The sequence below is a fragment of the Motacilla alba genome, chromosome 3 (assembly GCF_015832195.1).
Source record: "Motacilla alba alba isolate MOTALB_02 chromosome 3, Motacilla_alba_V1.0_pri, whole genome shotgun sequence".
NCBI lineage: Eukaryota > Metazoa > Chordata > Aves > Passeriformes > Motacillidae > Motacilla > Motacilla alba.
The window spans coordinates 106,616,411-106,639,451 of NC_052018.1; the positions used below are offsets into that span (position 1 = coordinate 106,616,411).

Here is a 23,041-nt window from a genome sequence, read left to right on the forward strand (position 1 = left end):
TGATAGCCTGCGTTGTTTAGGTGTAGGTGGTGTTAAATATGCTTTTATCCCTAATGCACATCTATTTTTGCTTTTCTCCAGGAAGAGTCTTGCCTTGTACAAAATCTTTTTTTATTGCCAGGAAAAACACTGAGCTTTCTTTTCATTGTGAGAAAGTACCTGCATTTTAAAGGACTGTCTTGAGATATGTAATTCTCCCAAGTCCCAACAGGGAGCACTTACTGTGGCCCTTTTTTGGCCTCTGGCCATGTAGGAGGCTGAAGGAACTGTAACACTTATTCCCAATTGGGGGAAGCTCTATTACAGCAAGAGCAGCCTACGTTCTTTTTTGTTTTCCTTTATGAAGTTATTACTACTTTTTTTTTTATTTTGTACAAAGACTTCCTCTGGGTTTGACGTAAGTAGAGAAAATTGAGATGATTCAGGCTTAAGCTTGAGTTCATAACCCCACTCATTATGCTTGGATGTTGCCTTGGCTTTAGGATCATTGGGAACATCCCATGTTTTGATACTGAAGAATGGGAGGAAGAGCAAGTGGAACCCCCTGTGATTATGTTGTATGAGTTGGACTGTTCCCCTTTTCTGTAGTACATATCTATTGTAAGAATTACATGGTATAATTCTTTTATCTGCCTGAAAATAACATTAATTTCATTCTGCTTGTGTATGAAATGTTTATAACTTAGTGCTGAATGCAGAAGATGAGGCAGAGTCTGCCTTGAAGGGGCAAACCTCCAAAGATCCAAGTTTCCTTTGCTGGCTCCAGGAGGAGGAGGAGCAAGCTGCAAGTAGGACACCAACAGAACAAGCCCAAACCCCATGTGTGGGCTTGCTTTTCTGACAGTCAGCTTGCAGGACTTGATGGTAAAGTGTCCAGCAGTGCAAAAGTGGTGTCTGCAAGGAGCTGCAAGGAAGGATTTGGGGAGAAAGGGAAAGAGTATTTTGGGGTGGAAGGGAATATATGTTGAAGGAGAGGAGCTACACAGATGGCAGTGACAGGGATCTGTGAACGTGCTGCTGTGTGGTATAATATGAAGAATATATATAGGGTTTGTTTACTCTGGGTTTCTGCAGTTGTGTAACTACATTGGTGCAAATTCAAGTGGATTCAGGTCTGAGCAGAACGAGCTGTAGGTGATTGGTGCTGGCAAATGTGTGTGCTCAGTAAAAGGCTGTGGTTTCCTAGAGGTGTTAGTGAAACCAATGTATTTTATATATCTTACAGACCAATTTGTTTGGTTTTTATCCTTGTATTGGGTTTGTGTAGCCAGGTTTTGGTGTGTGGGAGGGGTGCTACATGGGTGGCTTCTGTGAGAAACTTCCAGAAGCTTCCTCCATGTCCAGCAGAGGCAATTCCAGCCAGCTCCAAGATGTACCCACTGCTCACCAAGGCTGGACCAGTCAAAAATGGTGGCAGCACCTCTGGGATAACGTATTTAGGAAGAAGGAAAAAAAAAAAAAAAGATGTTGTGCAAATGTAATTATGGCTGGAGAAGAGCAGAGTGAGAATATGTGAGAGGAACAACTCTGCAGACACCGAGGTCAGCTCAGGAGGAGGAGGAGGTGCTCCAGGCCCTGGAAGTGAGATTCCCTGGCAGCCTGTGGTGAGGCAGCTGTGCCCCTGCAGCTCTTGGAGGTCCACAGGGATGCAGAGCTCCACCTGCAGCCCATGGAGGAGACCCCTACTGGAGCAGGGGGATGCCTCAGAAGAGGCTGTGAATAGGCTCTGAACCTGTGGGAGGCCCATGGTGGAAGAGGCTCCTGGAGGAGACCTTCAGACCTGTGGAGAGAGGAGCCCATGCTGGAGCAGGTTTCCTGGTAGGACCTGTGACCCTGTGGGAGGCTCACACTGGAGCAGGCTGTGCCTCTGAAGCACTGAACTCTGTTAGAGTGACCTGCCTTTGCTGTAGAAATTTGTGGAGAACTGTTACCCTGGGGTGCACTCTCTCATGGAGATCTCTATCCCCTCTCTGTGGCAGGGGAAGGACTCCTCTCCTTGAGCAGCACCAGAAACAACATGTGATGTTGTTCCACAACTGACCACAATCCCTATTCCCATCTCCCTTCACTGCTGGGGGGGAAGATCTAGAGCTGGAGAGGTGGGGGAAAAGTCTTACTGTACTTGTTATTTTCCTGCTCTGAGTTTTTAAATCATAAATCCAATTAATATCTCTAATTTGAATCTGTTTTGCCTGTGACATTGCTTGGGGAGTGATCTCCAGCTTCTTATCTCAATGTATGAATCCTTAATTATATTTTGTCTCCCTCATTCATTTGCAGAGGGGGGGTGATAGAGAGGCTTTGGTGGGAGCCTGGCATCCACCCAGGGTCAACCCACTACAAACTTATAGAATTTTTTTTTCCTTGTAAATGCTGATGTTGCAATAGATACTTGTGGTGTAAAAGTATGGGTGGCTTTAAAAGCCACCTTTGTTTGAGATTTTCTTGCCTTGTGTGATATGTGTAGCTCAGCCAAGGAATGGGGTGTTAGGTTGCTCCTGTGCTGAGTGTTCATCCAAAATAGTGAGCTTTATTTGCATAGACCTTTCTGGTGTCTGGCTTGTGGGAGGACTTTTGCTTTCTTGTGTATGAAAATGCCTGAAGAAAAATGTCGAGCTGGAAAACGTAACTTGGGTTCAAAGTAAAAGTCTTTGTTTGGAAAGCTCTCTGAAAGACTGGGTGCATAATGCTCAGCTGAAAGAAGGGGGGATGTAGGTCAGGAATCCTGTGTTTACCAGTCCTGATAGACTTCACCAAATCAAAATTGCTAATCTAAGATAATGATTTTCTACAAGATTTGGCAGGAAAATTGTTATTGCATATTCCTCATTAGTAAGTCTGACCTGCAGTGCTGAGTTCTGTTGTTGAGGTTGCAGTCCATGAAGTAGAATGAGAGCAAACATCCATCCATTAATTTCAGGCAGTAACAATACTTGGCCAGAACTTGGGCTGTTTCCCTTGCAGCTCTTCAGATTCCCATCACGATGATTCAGATGCCTGATAGTGAGATGTAATGTGACATTTGTGCTTATAGCCTTTGCCCAGTTGAACTAGCATATACCATAAGCAGATGGCTTTCATTCTGTTCTCTCCACAGTAAGGATAAGAGGGAGGAGAAGAAAAAAGGAAGGGGAAAGCTTTCTCTTTGCTGCTTTCAGCTCATTTTCTCCATCCCTTCCTCAAAGCGCACATGGTTGTATGTTGTATTTTAAGTCCTGGAAAAATTTGACATTTTTGCTTAAGATAAAATACAAATGCGTAACAAACTTATTGTTTAAAGCAGAAACCACCATGCCATTCAGAGTAAAGGCTCAGTCTTGTTTTCTGCTGTGGTACAATGAAAAGGGAAAAGGGCTGTGCTTTATATAGACTGGGAATAATCTGAACAATCCCATGGTGCTTCCTACTGTACTCCACCTACCTTGCATCATAACTTCCTTTCTCAGATTTATGGCCCAAAGCCAGTGCAAAATAAACGGAATAGTGTGTGCGGAGATGGCAAGAGCTGAACTCCGTGCGTTTGGGTGTGGCTGGAGGCAAGGATTAAACTTTACTCTGCATTTCTCTTGAACCCTTTTTGAACAGCTGAATATGAAAAGGATCAGGGATAGCAGTCGTCCCATGTGCCTGTGTTCTAGTAAGTCTATTATTATCTTTGCTTACCTTAATCTTTTGCTTACCTTAATCTTTAGGCACAATAAGGGAGGATGTTGCCTATGGAAGGACGGTTTTCAGGTTCTGAGGAACTTCATGCAGAAGAATCACTGAATTACTCTGTTGTTGTGGTATACTTTGCACTGAATGGAGAGCTGTAACTGTGCACCAGCTCTGACTGCTGCTTCTCAGAACAGGAAAATGTGCTGTTGTGCAGGCTGTCTTCTGTTGTTTAGAAAGTTGCATCAAGTCAGCAAAAATATCTGTTTTAGCCACTGATTTCTTTGTAGCCATCTGGGAAGGTGCGGCATCATTGCTCCCTCTAGGTAAGATACAAGACTTAAATTTAAAACTCTGTGTGGAGGGGTTTTGTATTTATCAGGGAAGACTTAGTAGTGGTTTAAACTGTGGGTAAATGCAGTTATTTCTCTCACCTGTACTTGAAATGTGATAGTAAATCTATGAATTCTAAAATTTATATGTTGCTAGTTTTTCAGTTAACTAAAACTAGCTTCTAAATTTACATTTTAGTTCAGCATGTAAATTCACAGAAACCGTTTAGGTTTGAAAAGACCTGAAATAATGACTTTTAATGTCTCCTTAAAAATGAGAGCTGAGAAAATTTGTTATGCAAGCTAAAACCATTACTTAGCTGTGTTATGGAAATATAAAAACCTTCAACACAGGTAATGAGTGCTTGAAGGGATTAGGTTTCAGTCTGAAATGCAGCTAATAAAGAATGTGGTACAGAATGATGTTATTAGCTCTGATGCAAGTTAACAAAATGAATCAATTTTTCCAGAGGCAGTATGCTTGTTTGGCTATCAAATAATGGGATTGACTTTGCTGTTGCCTCCTTGTGTGCCTCAGTTTCCCTGCCTGTAAAGTAGGAAACTGCTTGCTTGTGTCATGACTTCCTGGTCATAAAGTGCTTTGAAGCTGAAGAGTACTGTGTGAATAGATGTCATGGTTTGTGTTGTATAGTGCATGCTGTGCAGGAAGCCTCCCTAAAGTTGGGAATCCAGACAATAGTGAAAAAACAGGGTTAAGTTGATATTTTTTTAATCTATTCTCTTCTTGGTTATATGTTATGAGGGACTGAGTTTTGCTGATTGTTGCCCATTGCTGACATTTTATGATCGGAGTTAGATCTTTCCCTAGAAACATGAGGAGGGGGGGAAATGTGTCCCTTTGAACTCAGGTAGTTTCAGGAATTGTGTTTTAATTTACATCATCCCCCATATAAGAGTGTTCTTGTGAATATTTGAAACCTGAATACTTGAATGCTATTAGTGTATGAATTAGAAAGTATCCAATTTAGCACCCTTTTAATTCCAAAGATGTGTGACATCAGCTTTATAATAACTAAGGAATAAGAGAAGTCTGATCCTTGCAGAAACACCATCAAAGCTGAAAAGTAAATTGCATTTCTGTTCCCCCCACTGTAATCAATAATTGAGGCCTTCTGATCTAAGGAGAAGAGTGATTCAAGGCCTTTGATGTGAAATGATATCTTATTGGATGGATGGGAATTATAAGACATGTGTTTGCTCAGGTTAGTTTTTGGAAATGGTTTCTTCTGGGTTTGGATTTTTTTTAAAAATTACTTTTTTTAAAATTTTTGTTTTGTATGGCAACAAAGCAGGAGCTAAAATAGTGTGGTCGTAGCCTAGCACTTTAACAGAGCTAGCCATTCTTAAATATTTCACTTCCAGTTGAAAATGTATTTGCAGATGTGGAGACCTTTTGTATTTAATATTGGTGTAATTGTATGAAATGATCCTGTTGATGAGCTCAGCAATGAATGGGTCAGATTTGCAGGCAAAGGTAAGGCTGTTTGATGTGCAAAGAGATGGAGGATTATAAAATAGCCCATGATTTGCTATAATTGATGCCCTCTTCTGTCCTTCTGTTTGGTTGCTTTTCTTACTAAGCTCCCTTCCTGTTCCTGGGTGTGTCACAATCCTGCCTTAGTGGCTGTAGCTGGAGTTCATTCATAAATGATATGAGTTGAAGCAAAATGATGCATTTCAACCTGGGGATATTCAAAGTTGTGCTTCACACCAATGTGAATTATTTTAATATTTGTGACTGAAGTGGCAGGCTCTTTAGAGACACGAGGTCCTTTATGTTCAGTTCTCTGCTTTTCCATCCAGTTGTCTGTAGGTCAAAAACCGCAGTCATTCCTTGCAAAAACTCTCCCTTGCTGTAGCTCGTGTGACCTTGTGCTTCCCTCTGATGTCCTTGGTGCAGCCGATCGAACTGCCTCATTTGGTGGCTCCATAACTGCAAACTTCTATTTTCTAAGGTGGAGCAGAGTCAGCTGGAATCTGTGATGTGATTTTAAAAAGGAACTGCTTCAGTAGATGCACAACACCCCTGGTTTCTCCCAACTATGCCAAAGTACTGCAGTGCTTTTATATTTTAAAGCTTTTCAGTACCTATAGTGAGCATGGTTTTGGGCTGGGAAAAGGGAGGGCAATCTTTTAGTTTAGCCCTCACTTCAGGGATCTGAGTCCTGTTCAAAAATGCTTGATCTGTGTGCTGGGCATTCATAAAACTCAGTTTCTATAAAGGAGGAAAAAACCCTCATCCAAGGCCATCAGTAATTGCTTTCATGCTATCTTTAAAAAAGATATAAGGTCTGATTGAAATTCGTCTTCCTTTTGTTTTTTTTTTTAATCAAGTGCTTCATTTATGCCTAGTTTGAAGCAGAATTTTTTGCATGTTGGGTTTTTTTTTTCCCCTCGGAAATTGCTGGATGTTTGTATACAACTGTCTTAACATCTTCAGTTTCAGGGAGGAGCCAGAAACTGTTTTGTGCTCTAGGTGGATGTAAGGATTCCAGCTTGTGAACAAATTGTCCTGAGAGCACTCATTTCCTTTGTTTCTTGTTGCCACACAGCAATAAAACAGTGATACAAATTAACTGGTGGTGTGATTAATGAATGTCACAGTTGAACCATTCCCGAGGGAAGCAGGAGTGAGTCCTGGGGATCCCAGTTGGAGGTGGTGCCAGCCACAGCAGCCACCAAGGGTGACGAGCAGCACCAAGAAGCTGCAGCAAGCGTTGGGTTCACATCAGCTTCTTCACCTTTCCCATTCCTCTCAGGGAAGAGGCATCTCTGTGATGGATGCTCTCTGGTCAGCTTGCCCTAGGCTCCAGTGTGCCCAGGTGGGCAGCAGGGTACCCCAGGAGGCCTTGCAGGTGAGCAGGCAGTGCTGGTGACAAATGTGACACCATTTGGTGCGAGAGTAGCACAACTAACTTACGGGACTTGATCATCTCAGCATTGCCCCTGGAGCTGAAGGGAAGCAGGATGAGATAACATCAGTATCATAACATTTTGGTTGCTTTAGACTCTAAGGACTTGAAGGTATGTTTTTTAGGGGGTTTGCAGTTTGGTTGCTTTTCCTTTCCTTAGTTCCTAGAGTATGTGGGCTAGAGGTAATGCAGACACTCCCAAGTCCCAGCAATGGCCCCCACACAGCAGGTTTGAGTGCTCTTGGCTTAATGTATTAGTAATTATCCCTGAGCATTGTGGATGGAAATGGCAACTCGTGATCCTTCCTGTGTAGTTGTCTGTATTGCCAAATCCTAAGGATTAACAACTGGATATAGACAGGCACACTGAAGAGTGAACAGCCTAGCTAGGGTCAAATTAGGTCTGCTTTGTGTATAATGCCATGGTTTGTATGATTTTCTCTTAATTCCCATCTGTGAGCTCATCTTTTAAATTAACAAATGTTATTGCAGACACACAGCCTGTGCCATTTCTGAATGGCATTCCTGTTTTGAATACAAGGTTGTACAGCATTAAATGTGAAAGGTTGATATGTTTTACACACCTCCATAACCCTGCTGTAAATCTATTTGGGAATTTCTTTTTTATTTTATACTTTTCTGCCCCAGTAATTGTGATTAAGAGATATTCTTACCTGGCTGCACCTGACATCCTTCACTGCCAGGCTTCTCTAGGGGAGTCAGACACTGCATCTGAAAGGTAGCATGTTCTGTGACAAAAGATTAAAGCCAAGTGTCAGAGTTCCTGCTTGGAAAGCTTTGTCCCTTAATTTAGGTCACTACCTCCTTGTGCTGTCAACAGCAGAACCCATTGTGCTCATCTTCGCTATATAATAAGTGTGAGATAAACTGATCTTACCTACCTCCACATTCTCTCTCCTAGTTTCTCTCCTTACAAGCTCCAAGATTGGCTTTTTTGTTTGGTTTTCTTGTTGATTTCTTGGGGTTTTTTTCCCTCCCATAAAGTGACAAGGAAATGGGTGGGGGAATGTAGCCATCAGGCAGTTTCGAGCTTGCTTTCAGCAGGCTTTTTCCTCTCTGTGAATATTTGTAGAAGGTGTTCAGGAATTGATCAGAAACCCTTGTCTTGGGGAGCTGGCCAAAACCAGTGGTCAGAAATTCTGTGTTCTTGGTGTAGTGCCAAGGCCCAAAAAACACTGTTTGCAAATGTTTACACTGCCAGGAGTGGACCAAATACTTGCAATCTGTGTAACAAGATGTCCAGAGTCTGGAGTGTTTTTGACAAAAGCTTTTAAAGAGGAAAGGCAGTCTCTCGTGTAGGGTTGAAGGGCATCTTGGCACTCAAAAGAGCCCTGGAAAGGCTTTGGAGACATCAGGAATGTGCATGTGCACGCTTGTATTCCCTGAGAATCCCCAACAGCGGGTTCCTAAAGCTGTGAAACAGATGGGGCTAAATTTCTCTTTGCAAAGGCATAAAAACCTCTAACTCCACAGTATTTACACAAAACCACAAAGATATGTATGTGGTAATGGTTTTGTTGCTTTTTAAAAATGATTATTTAAATTCATTTAGAAGGGTTTTTATACCTGTCCCCCCTTGTTTGATTTGACCTCCTTTTCCTCCTCTTTGACCTTTTGAACTGTTGCTCCTAAGGATGTGTATCCCCTTCACCCTTTAGAAATGAGAACAGGCAAGGATTTGTCTTTTCTTGAGAAAGCACCTTTTCCATCTGTATAAAAACTCCTGCATTGTCTAGGTTGCTGTTGCTTGAAATGCTTAGTGGAGCAATTGCTTTCTGGAGATATTTGACTGATTTTTGCCTTGCTGGAGGCCGTGTGAGTAACAGCCAGTAGAGACTGAAGTTGAGAATTGGTCTCAAGAGAACTGACATTAATTTTTAGCTAGCAGCTAATCTTTGATAGCAGTTTAATATTAATAGTGTGTAGCTAGATGGTGCTCAGAGGCAGTAATCATCAATGTTATCTATCAAATATGGCCACTAACTTTTTAGAGAGCTCATTTAGTAGTTGTGGCAGGAGAGACACGAGCAAGAACATCTGTGTGGTGTGTAGAAACAGAAAAACCAAAGATCAAGGAGCCTTCTCCAGCTGTGAAGAGGAAGCTGAGTAAAATATCCTTGGTTTTCTGGGAATGGCGTTTGGGGGTGACCTTGTATTCAGGCTGATACTAAAGCACAGCAAGCTGACTTGTGTTTCTAGGAACCTTTCTATGAAATGCGTTACAGAAATGCAGATTGTGTTTCCACTTCACTAGCTCTGTGGTAAACTCTGGTGGTTTTTTATACCAGATGTAATTACCATTGTTTTTCACTCCTGCTGAGCTCTAGTTGACTGTTTCTCCTGCTGTGTCAAATGATTGCAGGATATGTACACACCTAGTAAGGTGGGAGGAGTTCTGACACATCACCTGAAGAGGGAAGGAAGGAGCACCAGGTCCAGATTTAAAAATTTAAAATTGAGTAATCCTCCAGCAATGTAATTTAGTTGAGCAGGGGATTACTTCTGCAGCATCTCTTCTGCTTATACCTTAAAGAAATTCGGGGTTGTTTAGAAAATTGTACTCGGTGTAGTTGATAAGATGTTATCTGTGTGGGAAAGAATGCATTTAACAGCAGGTTGTTGACTCCAAGGTGCAGCCTGCCTTTGTGTTGGAAAGTGACCCTGTGCTGTTGCCTTTGTCTCCTGCAGATGTTTCTGACCGTGTACCTCAGTAACAACGAGCAGCACTTCACAGAGGTGCCAGTCACCCCCGAGACAACCTGCAGAGATGTGGTGGAGCTGTGCAAGGAGCCTGGGGAGAGCGAGTGCCACCTGGCTGAGGTGTGGTGTGGCTCAGGTAAGTCAGGCTGGCAGCTGGTGAACTCTGCTCCTGAGAAGGTGGCACATGGAAACCTGACAGATGTGGTGCTGTCCCAGAGAGTTTCTGCATGACCATTTCATTGGTTTCTTCATCAGACTGGCTGTGTGATTACCCACCTGCAAGAAGGCTCGCACGTGCAAAACTGAGTGAAAAGCAAAAGGGAACTTGAACGTGCAGATGTTTCTGTGTCTGTGCAGCCCTTCTGTGACTCAGATGAGTCTGAGGGGTGTGAGAGAGTATTTTTCTCTTCCTCCTCCTCCCCACAGTGGGATCCCAGCAGCCTTTATGGGGGTTTTGAGGTACTAAGTATTGGGAGTTCTGTGGCTACTTCAAAATAATTTCTTGAACCCCGCAGCCATTTTCACTTGCAGTGGCAAAATAAAGCTTCCTTTTTCTGATGACACCTTCAGTGTTACTAATTGCATTGAGTATGGATGGGAAGGAGTGTGTTAGCAGAAGTAGTGGGAGTTACCTGGTGTGAAGTGCTCTAAGGAAAGTGGGTGACAGGGAGGACTTCTGACTGTCCTTTCAAGCCTGTGGAAAAAGGGTTTGTGCATGTGGCTCATTGTAACTTTTTTCTTTTTCTATGTTCTTCTGATCTTGGGAGTTCAGATCTCCCAAACTTGCTGTGCTTCATTGGAACTGGAGAATATATCAACAAATAAACCATAAAATATTACTAATGTCTTATGGCTTAAATGGGAAAGGGCTCTGGACTATCTCCTGTCTCCATGGTGCTCATTGGATACTGGGAGCCATCCAGAGGCATAAGATAGGTGAATCCCTGGCAGGATTTTGAGAAATGAAAAATAATTATGTCTAAGCCAACCTTTTTGAGATGCTGCAACATGATTATAAAAGAATCAGATGATAAGGGCTTACATTTCTCTCTTCCTCTGCTGTTACCTCAGGCTCACATCTGTTAAAAGAAGTCTTTGGTGAGATGGATGTTTGTTTAATGCTATGAGATACCTGAGTTGTCTCTTGATATTTACTTGCTTCTGACAGAGATGTAATGTTTCTAATATTTCTAAGTCTAAAAAATGGAGCAGAATTTTTTTCTTCTCCTTAGAAATAAAGAAGCTTTGCTTCATCAATGATAATAAAATAAAATCAACAATTCATCATGGAAAGAGGTCTTCTAGGAATGTGTTTTGATTGTACATCTTTGTCTAAATCTACACAGTACTGAAGTCTGCAGTGAAAGAGAAGTAAAATAAAGGTTTAGGTAAAATGACTGAATTTATAGTTAGCCTTAATGCCCACACCCTGTTAAAGAGCACAAATGGTTGTGGTGAGGTTCAGGGTTCTCCTGTTGGTACCGAAGTTGGGGCTGTGCTAGAGTGGGCAGCTCCTCTCATTTTCCTGAACCTGGATTCTTGCTTGGCTTTTGAGATGATGATGTAGTGTTTGCTGTAAAGGGCAGGGACATCATCCTGAATCAAAGGAGAGCACCTATAGGAAGAGGCAAGTGAAGTCTGCCAGTACTTGGTGCCCAAGTGTTCTGGTTAAGCTGAAAAGTGAACTTCTGTGTGAGTGGGACAATAAAGTATGTGGTGTTTTATCTATACCATCGAATTATCAGCCTCTCTGCTGGGAGAGGCTGTAAGAAAATCTGGATACAGAAACATAAAGTGAAGCAGAGAATTTTTCCTGAGATTAGTCTTTGCAGAGGCATTATGAGACACACAAGAACAGATATCTAAGACAAAAAAAGTTTCATCCATTTTTACAGTGAAAACCTTGACAAGATCATTGAGCTCAGCCTTTGCCTGAACACCACTATGCCAACTAGACCATGGCACTAAGTGCTATGTCCAGTTGTCTCCTGAACATTTCCGGGGTGGTGACTCCACCACCTCCGTGGGAAGCCTGTTCAAATGCTTAACCAACCTTCAAGTGAAGAAATCCTCCCTGGTGTCCAACTTTAACCTCCCCTGGTGCAGTTTGAGGCTGTTTCCTCTTGTTGTGTCACTTGTTACCTGAGAGAAGAGGCTGACCCCCACCTGGCTGCAAGCTCCTTTCAGGGAGCTGTAGAGAGTGATAAGGTCACCCCTGAGCCTTCTCTTCTCCAGGCTGAACAACCCCAGCTCCCTCAGCTGCTCGTCACCAGACTCATTCTCCAGACCCTTCCTCAGCTTCATGGCCCTTCTCTGGACTCTCTCCAGCACCTCCATGTCCTTCTTGCGGTGACAGCCCAGAATTGGAGGTGTGACCTCAGCAGTGCTGAGCACAGGAGGACAATCACTGCCCTGCTCCTGCTGCCCTCGTTATTGCTGACACAGGCCAGCGTGTCAGTGGCCTGCTTGGACACGCTGGCTCACGTTCAGCTGCTGCTGACCAGCACCCCCAGGTCCTTTTCCACTGGGCAGCTTTCCAGCCACACTGGCACCAGCCAGCAGCACTGTTTGGAGTTGTTGTGACCCAAGGGCAGGGCTCGGGAGCTGGCCTTGCTGGAGTTCCAAATGCAGTTCCCAGTTGTACTTGTTAGCAAAAATGCAGTTATCTCAACAGCATTAAAAGATTTGAGTACTGCATTTGTGCATGTTGCTTTGGATGAAATATGTCTTAAGCATCTGTGTAGCATCCAGCAACAAACATTTGCGAGATGTTTTCACGTATATTCTGGATTTTTTTTTTTGTGAGGGGAGGAGGCAGTGGGGGAGAGAAATACTTTTAGCTTTTTGCTAATCTCATTTTCGATGTCAGCAAAGTTTTCCATCTTGTTCTGCCGGGATTAGCCACGATTTCTGTTTTGTTTGCATATTACACTGAACAAATTCAACTGCTTTAAAACAAACATGGTGCAGGACAGCTAACCTCTGGGGGTAGAAACAAAAGATGTGTGTTGGAAAATGACTTCTCAGACTTCAATTATTTGGATCCTTCTTACATCACTTATTTATTTCTCTTTCTGACACCTGCTCAGGAATTTTAGCTTCTATTGTCAGACCTTATTAAGCCTACTTTGAAAGATTGCTGCAAGTGTGCTTGGGGCACTCTGCTCCCTGAAGGGGGCAAGTTTACTACTCTCCCTGTCCTCCTAGTTTTGCTTGAAATTTGGTGAATATCAAGGCAAAATTTCTTGACCTTCCTATTATTGTCAGAATTCTGTTAGGCTGTTACCTTGCCTGCTGTGGAAAGCAGTCAAAAAGAGTGCATGTATAAAGATATTTTTTTTTTCTCTGTGAGACAGATAGGGAAAAAAAAAAAAAAAAAAAGAAAACTGATTGTCCATTCTTCTTGAGCTTTCCAAATATATATTTGTTTGGTATTTGAAAATCTCTATGACCTTCCTTTGAAGCCAGTGAGTGGTATTGACAGAATCCTTGTGTAAAGGGCATCTCCCTTGATTATAGAGTTTCAGCTGAAGTATTGCTGAGCTGCTAGAAATCTGCCTCATAAGCCTGCTGTATAGCCTTTAAAACAAAAATCTGCCAGTGTTGCTGTTGATTTTTTTGTTGTTGTTGTGGTCTTTTTCCTTTTTTTTCCTTGAATTAAGGTTTAGCAGATGAGGAACGTTTTTTGCTGTCTAGACAAGTCACCGCCAAGAGACGGCTTTTTCTGTAACAGTGACCTACTTGCTTATTCTGTAAAGCTAATCTCTTTTGACAGTGACTCCAGAAATTCTCCTTCCTAGATTGCTTGAGCACAGCTGCAGCATTTTCATTTAAAGAAACACTTTTATGTTGAAAAGAGCTTTTCACATACTGAAAACATGTTAGCAGCTCCTTTTTTAATGGTACTGAAAACATTTATACTTAACGCCAACAATTTTTCCTGCTTGAAAGATGATTTCGTATTAAGACAGTGACTTTTTGAAAGACTTTATTGAATATGAATGAACTACTCTGATTTCTTTTCTCTATCTTTCCCCTCCCTTACTTAAAAAAATGAAAGGAAACTGCCAACAAAAGCAATGTCAGGAAAAATGAAACTGGTGCAAAAATGGTGGTATTTAATTTCATTCTTTGTCTGCTTGTCTCATTTCTCAGGCCAGGAACAGTATTTTCTGCTTGTCTGGCATCCAGCACAAATGGGTCCAACATCATCATGAGCCCCAGTGCTGTTAGAAGATACTGTGACAGTATCCTGGCTATGTAAATTCACTACTGTGATATATTGACCACACTGTTGCCATCACATTTAAATCAGGCAGAAAAATTTATGGTAAAATGTCTAGAATAACAAAAGAAACTGCTTTTATGTAAAGATTTAGAGGCCAATAAGTAATTCTAGTTATATGGTGGCTGTGAGTGCCTGGTTGTGATAAATGTAAATTTTTAAGGAATGGTAAGGGTACAGAAAGGGAGGAGTAAGTGGTAGATTTAGACTCACACTGGCATTTTCTATTATCAAAAGGCAGCAAGTAAGGCTTCAAAATTACTTATATGACTGAAACCTGAGCTTGGGGATAAAAGCAGGAAAAGAAATTCAGTGGAATTTGTGCATGTAACTTTTTCATCACAGTTATTTGAAAGGAAATGGCAAGTTCTTACTGGGCTCACTTTTCACTGTCTGATCCTTTTTTTGCTTTGAGCTGTGAATCCAAAGTAGTTCAGCTTTTCAAGGTTTATCAGAAATAGGGCTTTCAAAATGCATCTCATGTGAAGTTCATGAAATGTGCTGTCCAAGACAATGAGCTGGATCTGTGTCTGACAGGAGCTGTGGGAGAACACTTGAAGTGACAGCAGCTGAGGATCAGGCCTGCTGGGTACTGCCAAGAGCCTCTCCAGGCTGCTGAGTGCTCCTGCCTGAGCTTGAATGCAAGGGCTGCCATCCAGCGTTAAGAAAAGAATTCCTCTTCCCTGAGAATTTATCTTTGCATCTCCCTTCGTTCTCGTTGGAATTAGGAAGTAAATGAGTCCCTGTAGGAATGGTGGCAGCAGTGCCCTTGAGGAGGGGGTGGGAGTGACTAAGGGATGAGTTTGTCTGAGGTGCCACAGAAGAGGAGTGAAAGGTACAACAGCACATTTCCTGCGCTGGTGAGTGGGTAAGGTGATGTGCACATACAAAATGAGGACACTACAACTGAAAGCTCTAAATTCCTGTTTGTTTTCCTTCAGGCTGTGGCAGTGCCTCAGCTTTTCCCTTCAGGGGTGGATTTCTCCAGGACTGCTATTCAGAGGTGTTGGTTTAGTTTCAGAAGCAAGGAGCGATGCAGTGGCTTCTTAAGAGAAAAGTAAAAATCCCTTGGATGAGGGCAAGTGTTGTGTGCACTCACTACACCTGTGCACTCCCAGTGTCCAGGTGAAAGATGGACTGATATTTTTGGTTTGGTGTGGGCCCAAGCTATGGTGGGATGTACCAGTTTACTGTTATTGTATTTGGGTTGCTCCCCAGATGAAGGAAGGAACGATGCATCTGACTCCCTGTTCTCAGAAGGCTAATTTATTATTTTATTATACTATATTATATTAAGGAATACTAAACTAAACTATACTAAAGAATACAGAAAGGATACTTACAGAAGGCTAAAAAGATAATAAAGAAAACTTGTGACTCTTTCCAGAGCCCTGACACAGCTTGGCCCTGACTGGCCAATGAGTCAAAACAATTCACATGAAACCAATGGAACAATCACCTGTGGGTGAACAATCTCCAAACACATTCCACTTGAGCCCAACACAGGAGAAGCAAATGAGATAGGAAATGTTTTCCTTTTTCTCTGAGGCTTCTCAGCTTTTCAGGAGAAGTCCTGGGCGAAGGGATTTTTCAGAGAATGTGAATGTGACACGCTGTTTTTTACCTTTTCAGAGCGCGCCATAGCCGATAACGAGCGGATGCTGGATGTTCTGCAGAGGTTTGGAATGCAGAGGAGCGAGGTGCGTTTCTTTCTCCGCCACGAACGCTCTCCCTGCCGGGAAGCTGGTAGGTGTTGATCTCCGCTGGCTCATTTGTTCAAGTTCTGTTTCATTCTTCAAGGTTAAGGAAACAGTTTGTGTGTGTTATTTATTAATGTTCATAGCCAGTAGGTGCTGCAGCCTTTTTTTTTTTTTTCCTAGTCTTTGTAAAGGCTTCATCTTCCCTTGCTATATCTGGGAATTGTAAATCCCAATTGAAATTTCTGCAGGTTTTCTAGAGCTGGTTATCACCAAACCATTCAAGGGCATACTGTGTTAAATATATTTTCTTCAGCAAAATATCTTGAAATCTGTGGTGATCTCTTCTTTTAAATATAGTAACCAAACTGTTGCCCAGTAATGTACTCTATGATTTGGGTCATTATTCACCTGGATAATACTTTACCAGGGTGATAAACTTGGTATACTGGGCAAAGATAGAGCTCTTCAAAGTTTCTCCTACACATTTATGTTAGTTTTAGAAATATCATTAAATGAGCTGCCTGGTGAAGTTCTCTGAGAATATAATTCTCATTGCAAATTGAAATGTGAAACCTGTAAAGGAAATTACTTTCAGCTTTTCTGGGGTTTTCTGTGTATCCCACATTCATCTCTTCGGTAAAATCTTTCACTTTTACCTTTAAATCAATCTACCAGATTCTTCTTCCTCCCCCTTTTCTGTTTTCATCCTTGGTAGTATTCCTCAGTGTTGGAAATACTGAATTTGTTAAGTGGCATTTTACCCAGCATATTTTAGATGTCTGACTGTATCTCAGTATTTGAAATGCGTACTGGTGATAGAATGAGTGCATGAAAAGCTAAAGCTGTGCCATTTCTACCTGCTGAGGAGCTTACAGAGCAGTTTAGTTGTCAAAATGTATTTTTTCAAGTCCAGGGTGCTTGTAGCATTAGGATTATTGTCATTTGATTTGCCACAGTATTGCTAAGCAGTGTATTTGAACTCTGAATTAGTCTCACAGAAATAAGGTCTTGAAATAGGAATCAAATGGGCAAGAAGGTAACAGGCATGGCTTTGTCCTGTAGTACACTTATGTTCTACAGGGAAATCAGTGAGATTGGTATTGGGCATCTGAGCACTATTTGCACATGATTAGACGGGAATAAAGTAGGATTCTAGTTAAGCAGCATCTTTACTGACACAATGACTGCCAGGAAGAAGAAAAAAAAAAAGTGTTTTTTAAACTGTGCATCTGTAATGCACATTTAGTAGGGGCTGACTGCCTGCTTGCCACTGGATAAATACTGGAATAGCCTACTATTGGTTAAGCTGGTTTTGTTTGTCTGTATTTTGGAACAGAGATATACTTTAAAATAAAAGTTGACATTGAACAGAAATCTTCTCAGAAAATGTGTTGTGTCATCACATAAATTCATCTTGGTAGGAAACACATAAGAATAGGTGCTCGGATTCTACACTATAATGATTATTCTGATTCTCCTTTTGTACTGAAAGCTATGTCTAAAAGGATAAGCAAAATCTTATATTACTTATCATCTTTGACTGTTTCTGTCTAGGGCCTGGACAAAGGTCTCAAGATCCAGCCTTCAAAAGAAATGGTGTGAAGGTGCCTGGTGATCGAAGAATAGAAAATGGGGTAAGTGCTGGATGCAATGGCTGAGCTGGAGTTCATTTTCCCACAGCAGCCCTCCCAGTGCTGTGCTTTGCATTGGCAGCCAGAAGGGTGCTGATAACACTCCAGAATTTTGGCTGCTGCTGAGCAGGGCTGGCACAGCATCAGCACTGTCTCAACATTCCCCCCACATCAAGGGGCTGGCAGTGGGCAGGGTCCTGGGAGGGGACACATCTAGACCAGCTGACCCAAAGTGACCATAGGGATATTCCCTGGCGTGTGGCGTCAGCTGAGGTACAAAGGCCAAGGGAAGGAGGAGGAACAGGGGAACATTTGTTATTTTACAACATTTGCCTCCTGGAGCAACTGCTTCCTGTGCTGAAACCCTGGTTCCTGGGAAGTGGCTGGACATCGCTCTCTGATAGGTAGAGAATAAGCTGATTTTTGTCCTTGCTTGCTTGAACAAACTTTTTTGCCTTTGTTTTAGTAAACTGCCTTTTCTCAACCTAGGAGTTGTTTTCCAGCTTATTCTCTCTGCCCTGTCCTCCTGGGAAGGGGAGTGGTAGAGCAGCTTGGTGGCCACCTGGAATTCAGCCAAGGTCAACCAACTATAGTCCTTTTTTGGTCCATGAACTGGGGTGAGACAAAGGCAGTTGATATTCATATACATATATATATATAAATACTTTGCATACTGTAGTAAAAAGTAGTTGCCAAGTAGCAAGCTCCTGTGTGGGCACAGAGTTTGTCAGCTGCACTGCTTATCTGTTTTTTCTGAGTTTGGGAACATATTAATATAAACAATGGCTCTGTGCTTTGCCCTCACACTGATGGCCTTGTTACACTGGGGGAGCTGTCTTGTGGGGATGATGAGGGAATACACCTCCCTCTCCCTGCCTGAGATTGATGGGAATGCTTTTAAAATGCAGGCTCCCATGGTCTTTGCTCATCCATATATAAGCTGTTTAATACTGTTAATAATATTAACTAATACTGTTGGCACCCTGTGGGGTTTGTGGAATTCAGTGTCATCTGGGTGTAAGAGAAAACAAACTTTAGGTGAGGAGATGCTCAGATGTGCTCTAAGTATCCAGTTTCTGGGTGGCAGGGTGTGTGGAAGGACTTGTGCAGTTGATCTCAGAGCCACAAATGCACCATACTTCCCCTTCTCTCCTCTTATCAGAGTTCTTTTCTCATGTTACTTCAGTTTGGGGTTTTTTTTCCTTGCAGTTTTGTCAAAGATCCCTAACTCCAGACTTCAAGTTGACACCAGTTACTGTTCCAGCATTGAATCCATTGTCTACCACTCTTGCTCCATAATTATATGGATGTAAGATTGAATCTAGACTCAGGAAATACCTGAACAGACAACCAATAGCAGTGCTGTCTTTGAGAGTGGTGTTTTCCCTCCTGCCCAGCCATATTTAAACTTTCTCTTTTCTTCAGCTTACGTGGAAGTGCTTCAAATTGTAGTGATACACCTACGAGCACAGATCCATGCTGCCACACGCTGAGCATTCTGGGCTCAGTCAAAGCTGATTCATGCTGAGCTGAATTATAAAGGGCTCTGAAATGCCTCTTTGAAATGCTGCTGGGATTTTGCTGCTAGAAACATTAATGTTCCCAAAGTTGTCATTTTCTGTGAGTTGTTGGATTGGGCTACACATGTGTATGAGCTTACAATTATTTGTTTTACCATAAGAAGATACTGTGTCTCTCCAATTATTTTATTGGCTATTCAGTTTTTTTGGAAAGACTTTTATCATACTTTTCCGCAGTAGCTCTATTAAGTGCTAGCCAAATCAAAAATTCTAGACTTAGCATGCTTTGGGTTTTCTTTGACAGGTAAGTGCACCAAGGATGGATATGACACTGGCTGAACTTCAGGAAATGGCATCACGCCAACAGCAACAAATTGAGGCTCAACAACAAATGCTGGCTAACAAGGTGAGTTTGGGATTAGAGTGTTTACAGCCAGAAGCAAAGGTAGTAAGAGTCATGTGAAGTGGAGGGAGGATTGGGGTTTATTCACCCCTTCTAAACAGAGGGCTCCTTTTCTTTGGCTGCCTGTTTTTAAATTTGAAAGTCAATGTATGCAAATATCCAGTTGTAAAACATACAAATAATGCCAGTGATAGAAGTGACCATTTAACTTACTGAAAGGATAGGGCGCATAACATTTATATATTGTCATTCATCCTGGTGGCTCTGTCAGCTCTATTTGTGACCAGCAATTCACCAGTTTGATCACTGAACAATGCTTTTGTCTCTGCTGTCCTGTCATGCTATCTTGCCTTCTCCTGATAAGAGTTCAGCATGCCTGGTTTTCTGGGGCAGCTTGGCTGGAAGAGATGTCTTGTATGTGACAAAATAACCTGGGACTGTGATTTATAAAATGCTTACAGAACAATAACAGAAAAGCTAATGGAAGCACACAGGGTGCTCCTGAATTGTGTAGGGGAAAAAATACTCTGAATGTATCTGCAGAATGGTGGCACAGAGCTCTTGTTTTGCTTCAGTGTTGTTGGTACACATTACTCTTGAAAACGGAACAGAAAATGCTGCTTTTGGCAGAGCATTGTGAAATGTGAGCCTGTCTTCAAGAGGGCTCATCTGTCTGGGTGGGTGCTCCCATGGATTTCAGAATGTGCTTTGCTGGGGTAGAAAGCTGCTCTGAGCATCTGCTGTCAGTACTTTTCCTGTGTCACACACCCTCTCTCCCTCTCCCTTTGAGATCAGCTCTTGTGTATGTTTAGTACCTTGTTCAGTTCCCTTGGCCCTCAATAGTTGTATCTCAGGGAAATTCTTCAAGCCATGTCTTTCTAATAGTTCTGCAGCACCTGCTGAGTGATGTTATGGCCTGTCAAAATAGCCAATAAAACTTTTTCTGCTTGTGGTAAGAACAGGTGCAACTATGATGCAGGAAATTGGCCAATCAACCAAGTGATGAGAAGTTTCATCTGAAATGTAGCAGCACAATTAATATCCACACTGCCATGTTTAATTGGCCAAAGAATTTTGCCCTCTTCTCAGTTCCAGCTGAGATGTGTTTGTATATGAGGAGCCTAAACTTTCACAGCTTCTGTTTCACTCACAGGTGATGGCAGTACACCCTGGTCTTATAAATTATGCTGTAGTCACAAGAAATGGGAGCACTATTTTTACTGTAAATGATTTAAAAATAAAAATAGGAGTTTGAGTGTGGATAGCTACCCATTGGGTAGGTGTTTGAAGAAGAGTTAGCCCTGTGGGTGTCCCACTGGTAGGATTTTTCATTTCAGTGCCTGCCTGGAACAAAGTTGCTTTCCTAGGTGCCTCTTCAGAGTGACTTTCCATTGCCTCTTTCCTGCCTTCTGAAATCAGATACAATATTAAAAATAGATTCTGAGGGAGGAAAAATACACTTTCTTTTTAGACACGAGCTGTAATCTCTTTTTTTTTTTTTGGTGACATTTTCCTGCGTGGGAGTGACTCTAAAGTAGTGCATACACTGAGGATGCTGCCTGGTCCTGGTTTTCTCCAAAAGGCAGGCTCACTTTTTTGCTCTGCCTTTTTTATTCCAAGTGCAAAAGAATCCCTATTTTCTAAATCTGACTGGTGATTTTTTTTTTTTTCCTTTTGTGGGTTAGGTTTTTTTGGAGGAAGTGTGGATTTCTAATGTTAGTAAGCAGTGGTAGTCTTGGATTTTACTGAGTGCTTGGGAAAGTCTCCCTAGTTCTACTCCCCTGGAGCAACCTGTCATCTCCAGAGCTGGAAGCCATGTATAATGGCCAGTGATTTAGAGGAATTTTTTGTAGATGATCTAGTGGTCTCATGGTTTCTTCTAAGTCTAAACTAGACATGTGTATGTAGAAACTGATAACACATTATTTTACTCTCTAAAGGCAAAAGGATCCTCTCCACTAAGGTGATATCTGTTGTTCAAATGAGGGCCAGTTCACTGTCAAGGTTTTTCAGTGTCTTGGTATGTGGTGGTCATTATCAGGAGATAATGATCTGATATCTGATCATTATCAGAGGTTTGGTGTGCAGCCATCCTCCATCTCCAGGAGCTTTTAACAGAACTAGTAAAAGGTACAAAATAATAATGGAAAATATCAATAATTTATGGAATACCTTCTACATAAAGAATGTCTAATATTCTCCAGCATGACTTAGTTGTTTGAAATGTGACATATGATAGAGATATGTAAAGTACAAGCAGCATGGAGAAGTGGAGAGGAAATAGTCCTTAGCTCTTGTAGCTCAAGAGCTGAGTAGTGATTAAAACAAATTAGTTGATGTCTTGGACCATGAATGCTTAAATTTTTCTTAGATTTTCAAATCTTTGTCTTGACTGCAGGAGCAGCGCCTGAAATTCCTGAAGCAGCAAGATCAGCGACAGCAACAGCAAGCTGCTGAACAGGAAAAACTGAAGAGATTAAAGGAAATTGCTGAGAATCAAGAAGCCAAACTTAAGAAAGTGAGAGCATTGAAAGGTCATGTGGAGCAAAAAAGACTCAGCAATGGGAAATTAGGTGAGTTGCTGCTTAGGGATGGTTGCCTGCGATTTTTCATGAAATGCAGTTCTTAGAAGTCAAAAATTTCTAGTGATTTCTGTGATTCAGAGGAGTTATTTACAGCATTCCAGGAGATGGTAATCTTAACAATTTCACATCTTTTATTTACCAAGAAAATTCATGGCTGACCTAAAACGAAATATATTTTCTTACTGTATTTTAAAACATCCTATAAGAGCACCCTGTATTTTGAGCCTAGCATGTCTGCTCTTTAATTACAGTGTACTTTTTTTCCTTACTTGAATACCTTTGTGCACCACAGTAACTTTTTCCATCCTTGTTGTCAGTACCTTACACATTTAGAGTGTTATTTTCTTAGCCTATAACAAAGCTTAGCCTGGTACCCAAGTTACCTTCTATGCAAGAGGTAACTAATGGCCAAATTGGCTGCATATTTGCTCTTTAGTTATGTGAATCTGACCAGGATCTCGCTTGCTATAGTACTGGTTGGGTGCTTACAGTTCAGCATGTTGATACAACATTAAGTCTGAAATAAATATTTATTGTTTTGCCTACCTTTTCATCCTCTCTGTGGTGCAGAACTTGTTATTTCCAGCCTGACTCAACTGAAAACATGAATACATTGTTTTAGTAGGAAGCATTTTGGTTGACAGATAAAGCAAAAGTGTTTTTCTGTCGGAGGATCCCTTTTCTGCTTGCGTTCTGTTGCACAAAAGAAACTTAGGTTTTAAGGCTTGGAAGGATGGTAGAATAATACAAGATCTTGGAGCATGTGAATCTATTTTCCTGCACCATCCCCAGCAGGTCTGATTTTGGTACTTGCTTGAATTCTTAGTGATTCCTTAAACTTCATTCTACAATAGAACAGTTTCAGCAGTGGGAGCAGCTGATGACAGATGTTTGTAATAGACCCGAAAAAGCTCTCTGAAGTCTTTGTTTAATGTGACAGCTTGGGTGTTTTTGTCACTGAGTTCTTATGACCTAAATTCAGAGTTCCAAGTATCATAAATATGCCTTGTGGTTTTAGTGAGTATCTTCCTGCTGAATTCAGCATTCAGTGAATTTATGCTTCTCCAGATGAATTCAGTCTGGCATTGTGGTTTTGTTTATTTCAATTCTTCAGAAAGTTAAAAAAAAAAAAAAAAGTTCTCTTTCCCTCCCTGTCAGTGCTCTAAGTAGCCCAAATTTCCATAACCATTCTAGTGAGCCTGCATTTGCCAGGGCTCAGAGGAAGAGCTGGTGTGAGCGGGCAGTGGGTTTGGCTGAGCAGCCCTGCTCTGAGGCCG

The 23,041-nt window shown here is 41.8% G+C and overlaps 1 protein-coding gene across 4 annotated transcripts in view; it reads left to right on the forward strand.

Moving 5' to 3' along the window:
* Positions 1–23,041, forward strand: part of TP53BP2 (tumor protein p53 binding protein 2) — a 52,742-nt gene that overhangs the window by 11,032 nt on the left and 18,669 nt on the right. Inside the window, exons 1-6 of one of the 4 annotated variants that reach the window (XM_038131584.1) lie at positions 1,637–3,637; positions 9,629–9,776; positions 15,558–15,671; positions 17,180–17,259; positions 19,081–19,182; positions 21,578–21,752. In XM_038131584.1, coding sequence (XP_037987512.1) covers positions 9,629–9,776; positions 15,558–15,671; positions 17,180–17,259; positions 19,081–19,182; positions 21,578–21,752 — 619 coding nt within the window. In that variant the 5' untranslated portion in view covers positions 1,637–3,637. Of the gene's footprint in view, positions 1–1,636; positions 3,638–3,693; positions 3,981–9,628; positions 9,777–15,557; positions 15,672–17,179; positions 17,260–17,288; positions 17,661–19,080; positions 19,183–21,577; positions 21,753–23,041 lie in introns of those variants that run through there. The other 3 variants (XM_038131585.1, XM_038131583.1, XM_038131586.1) reach the window with 3 other exon arrangements.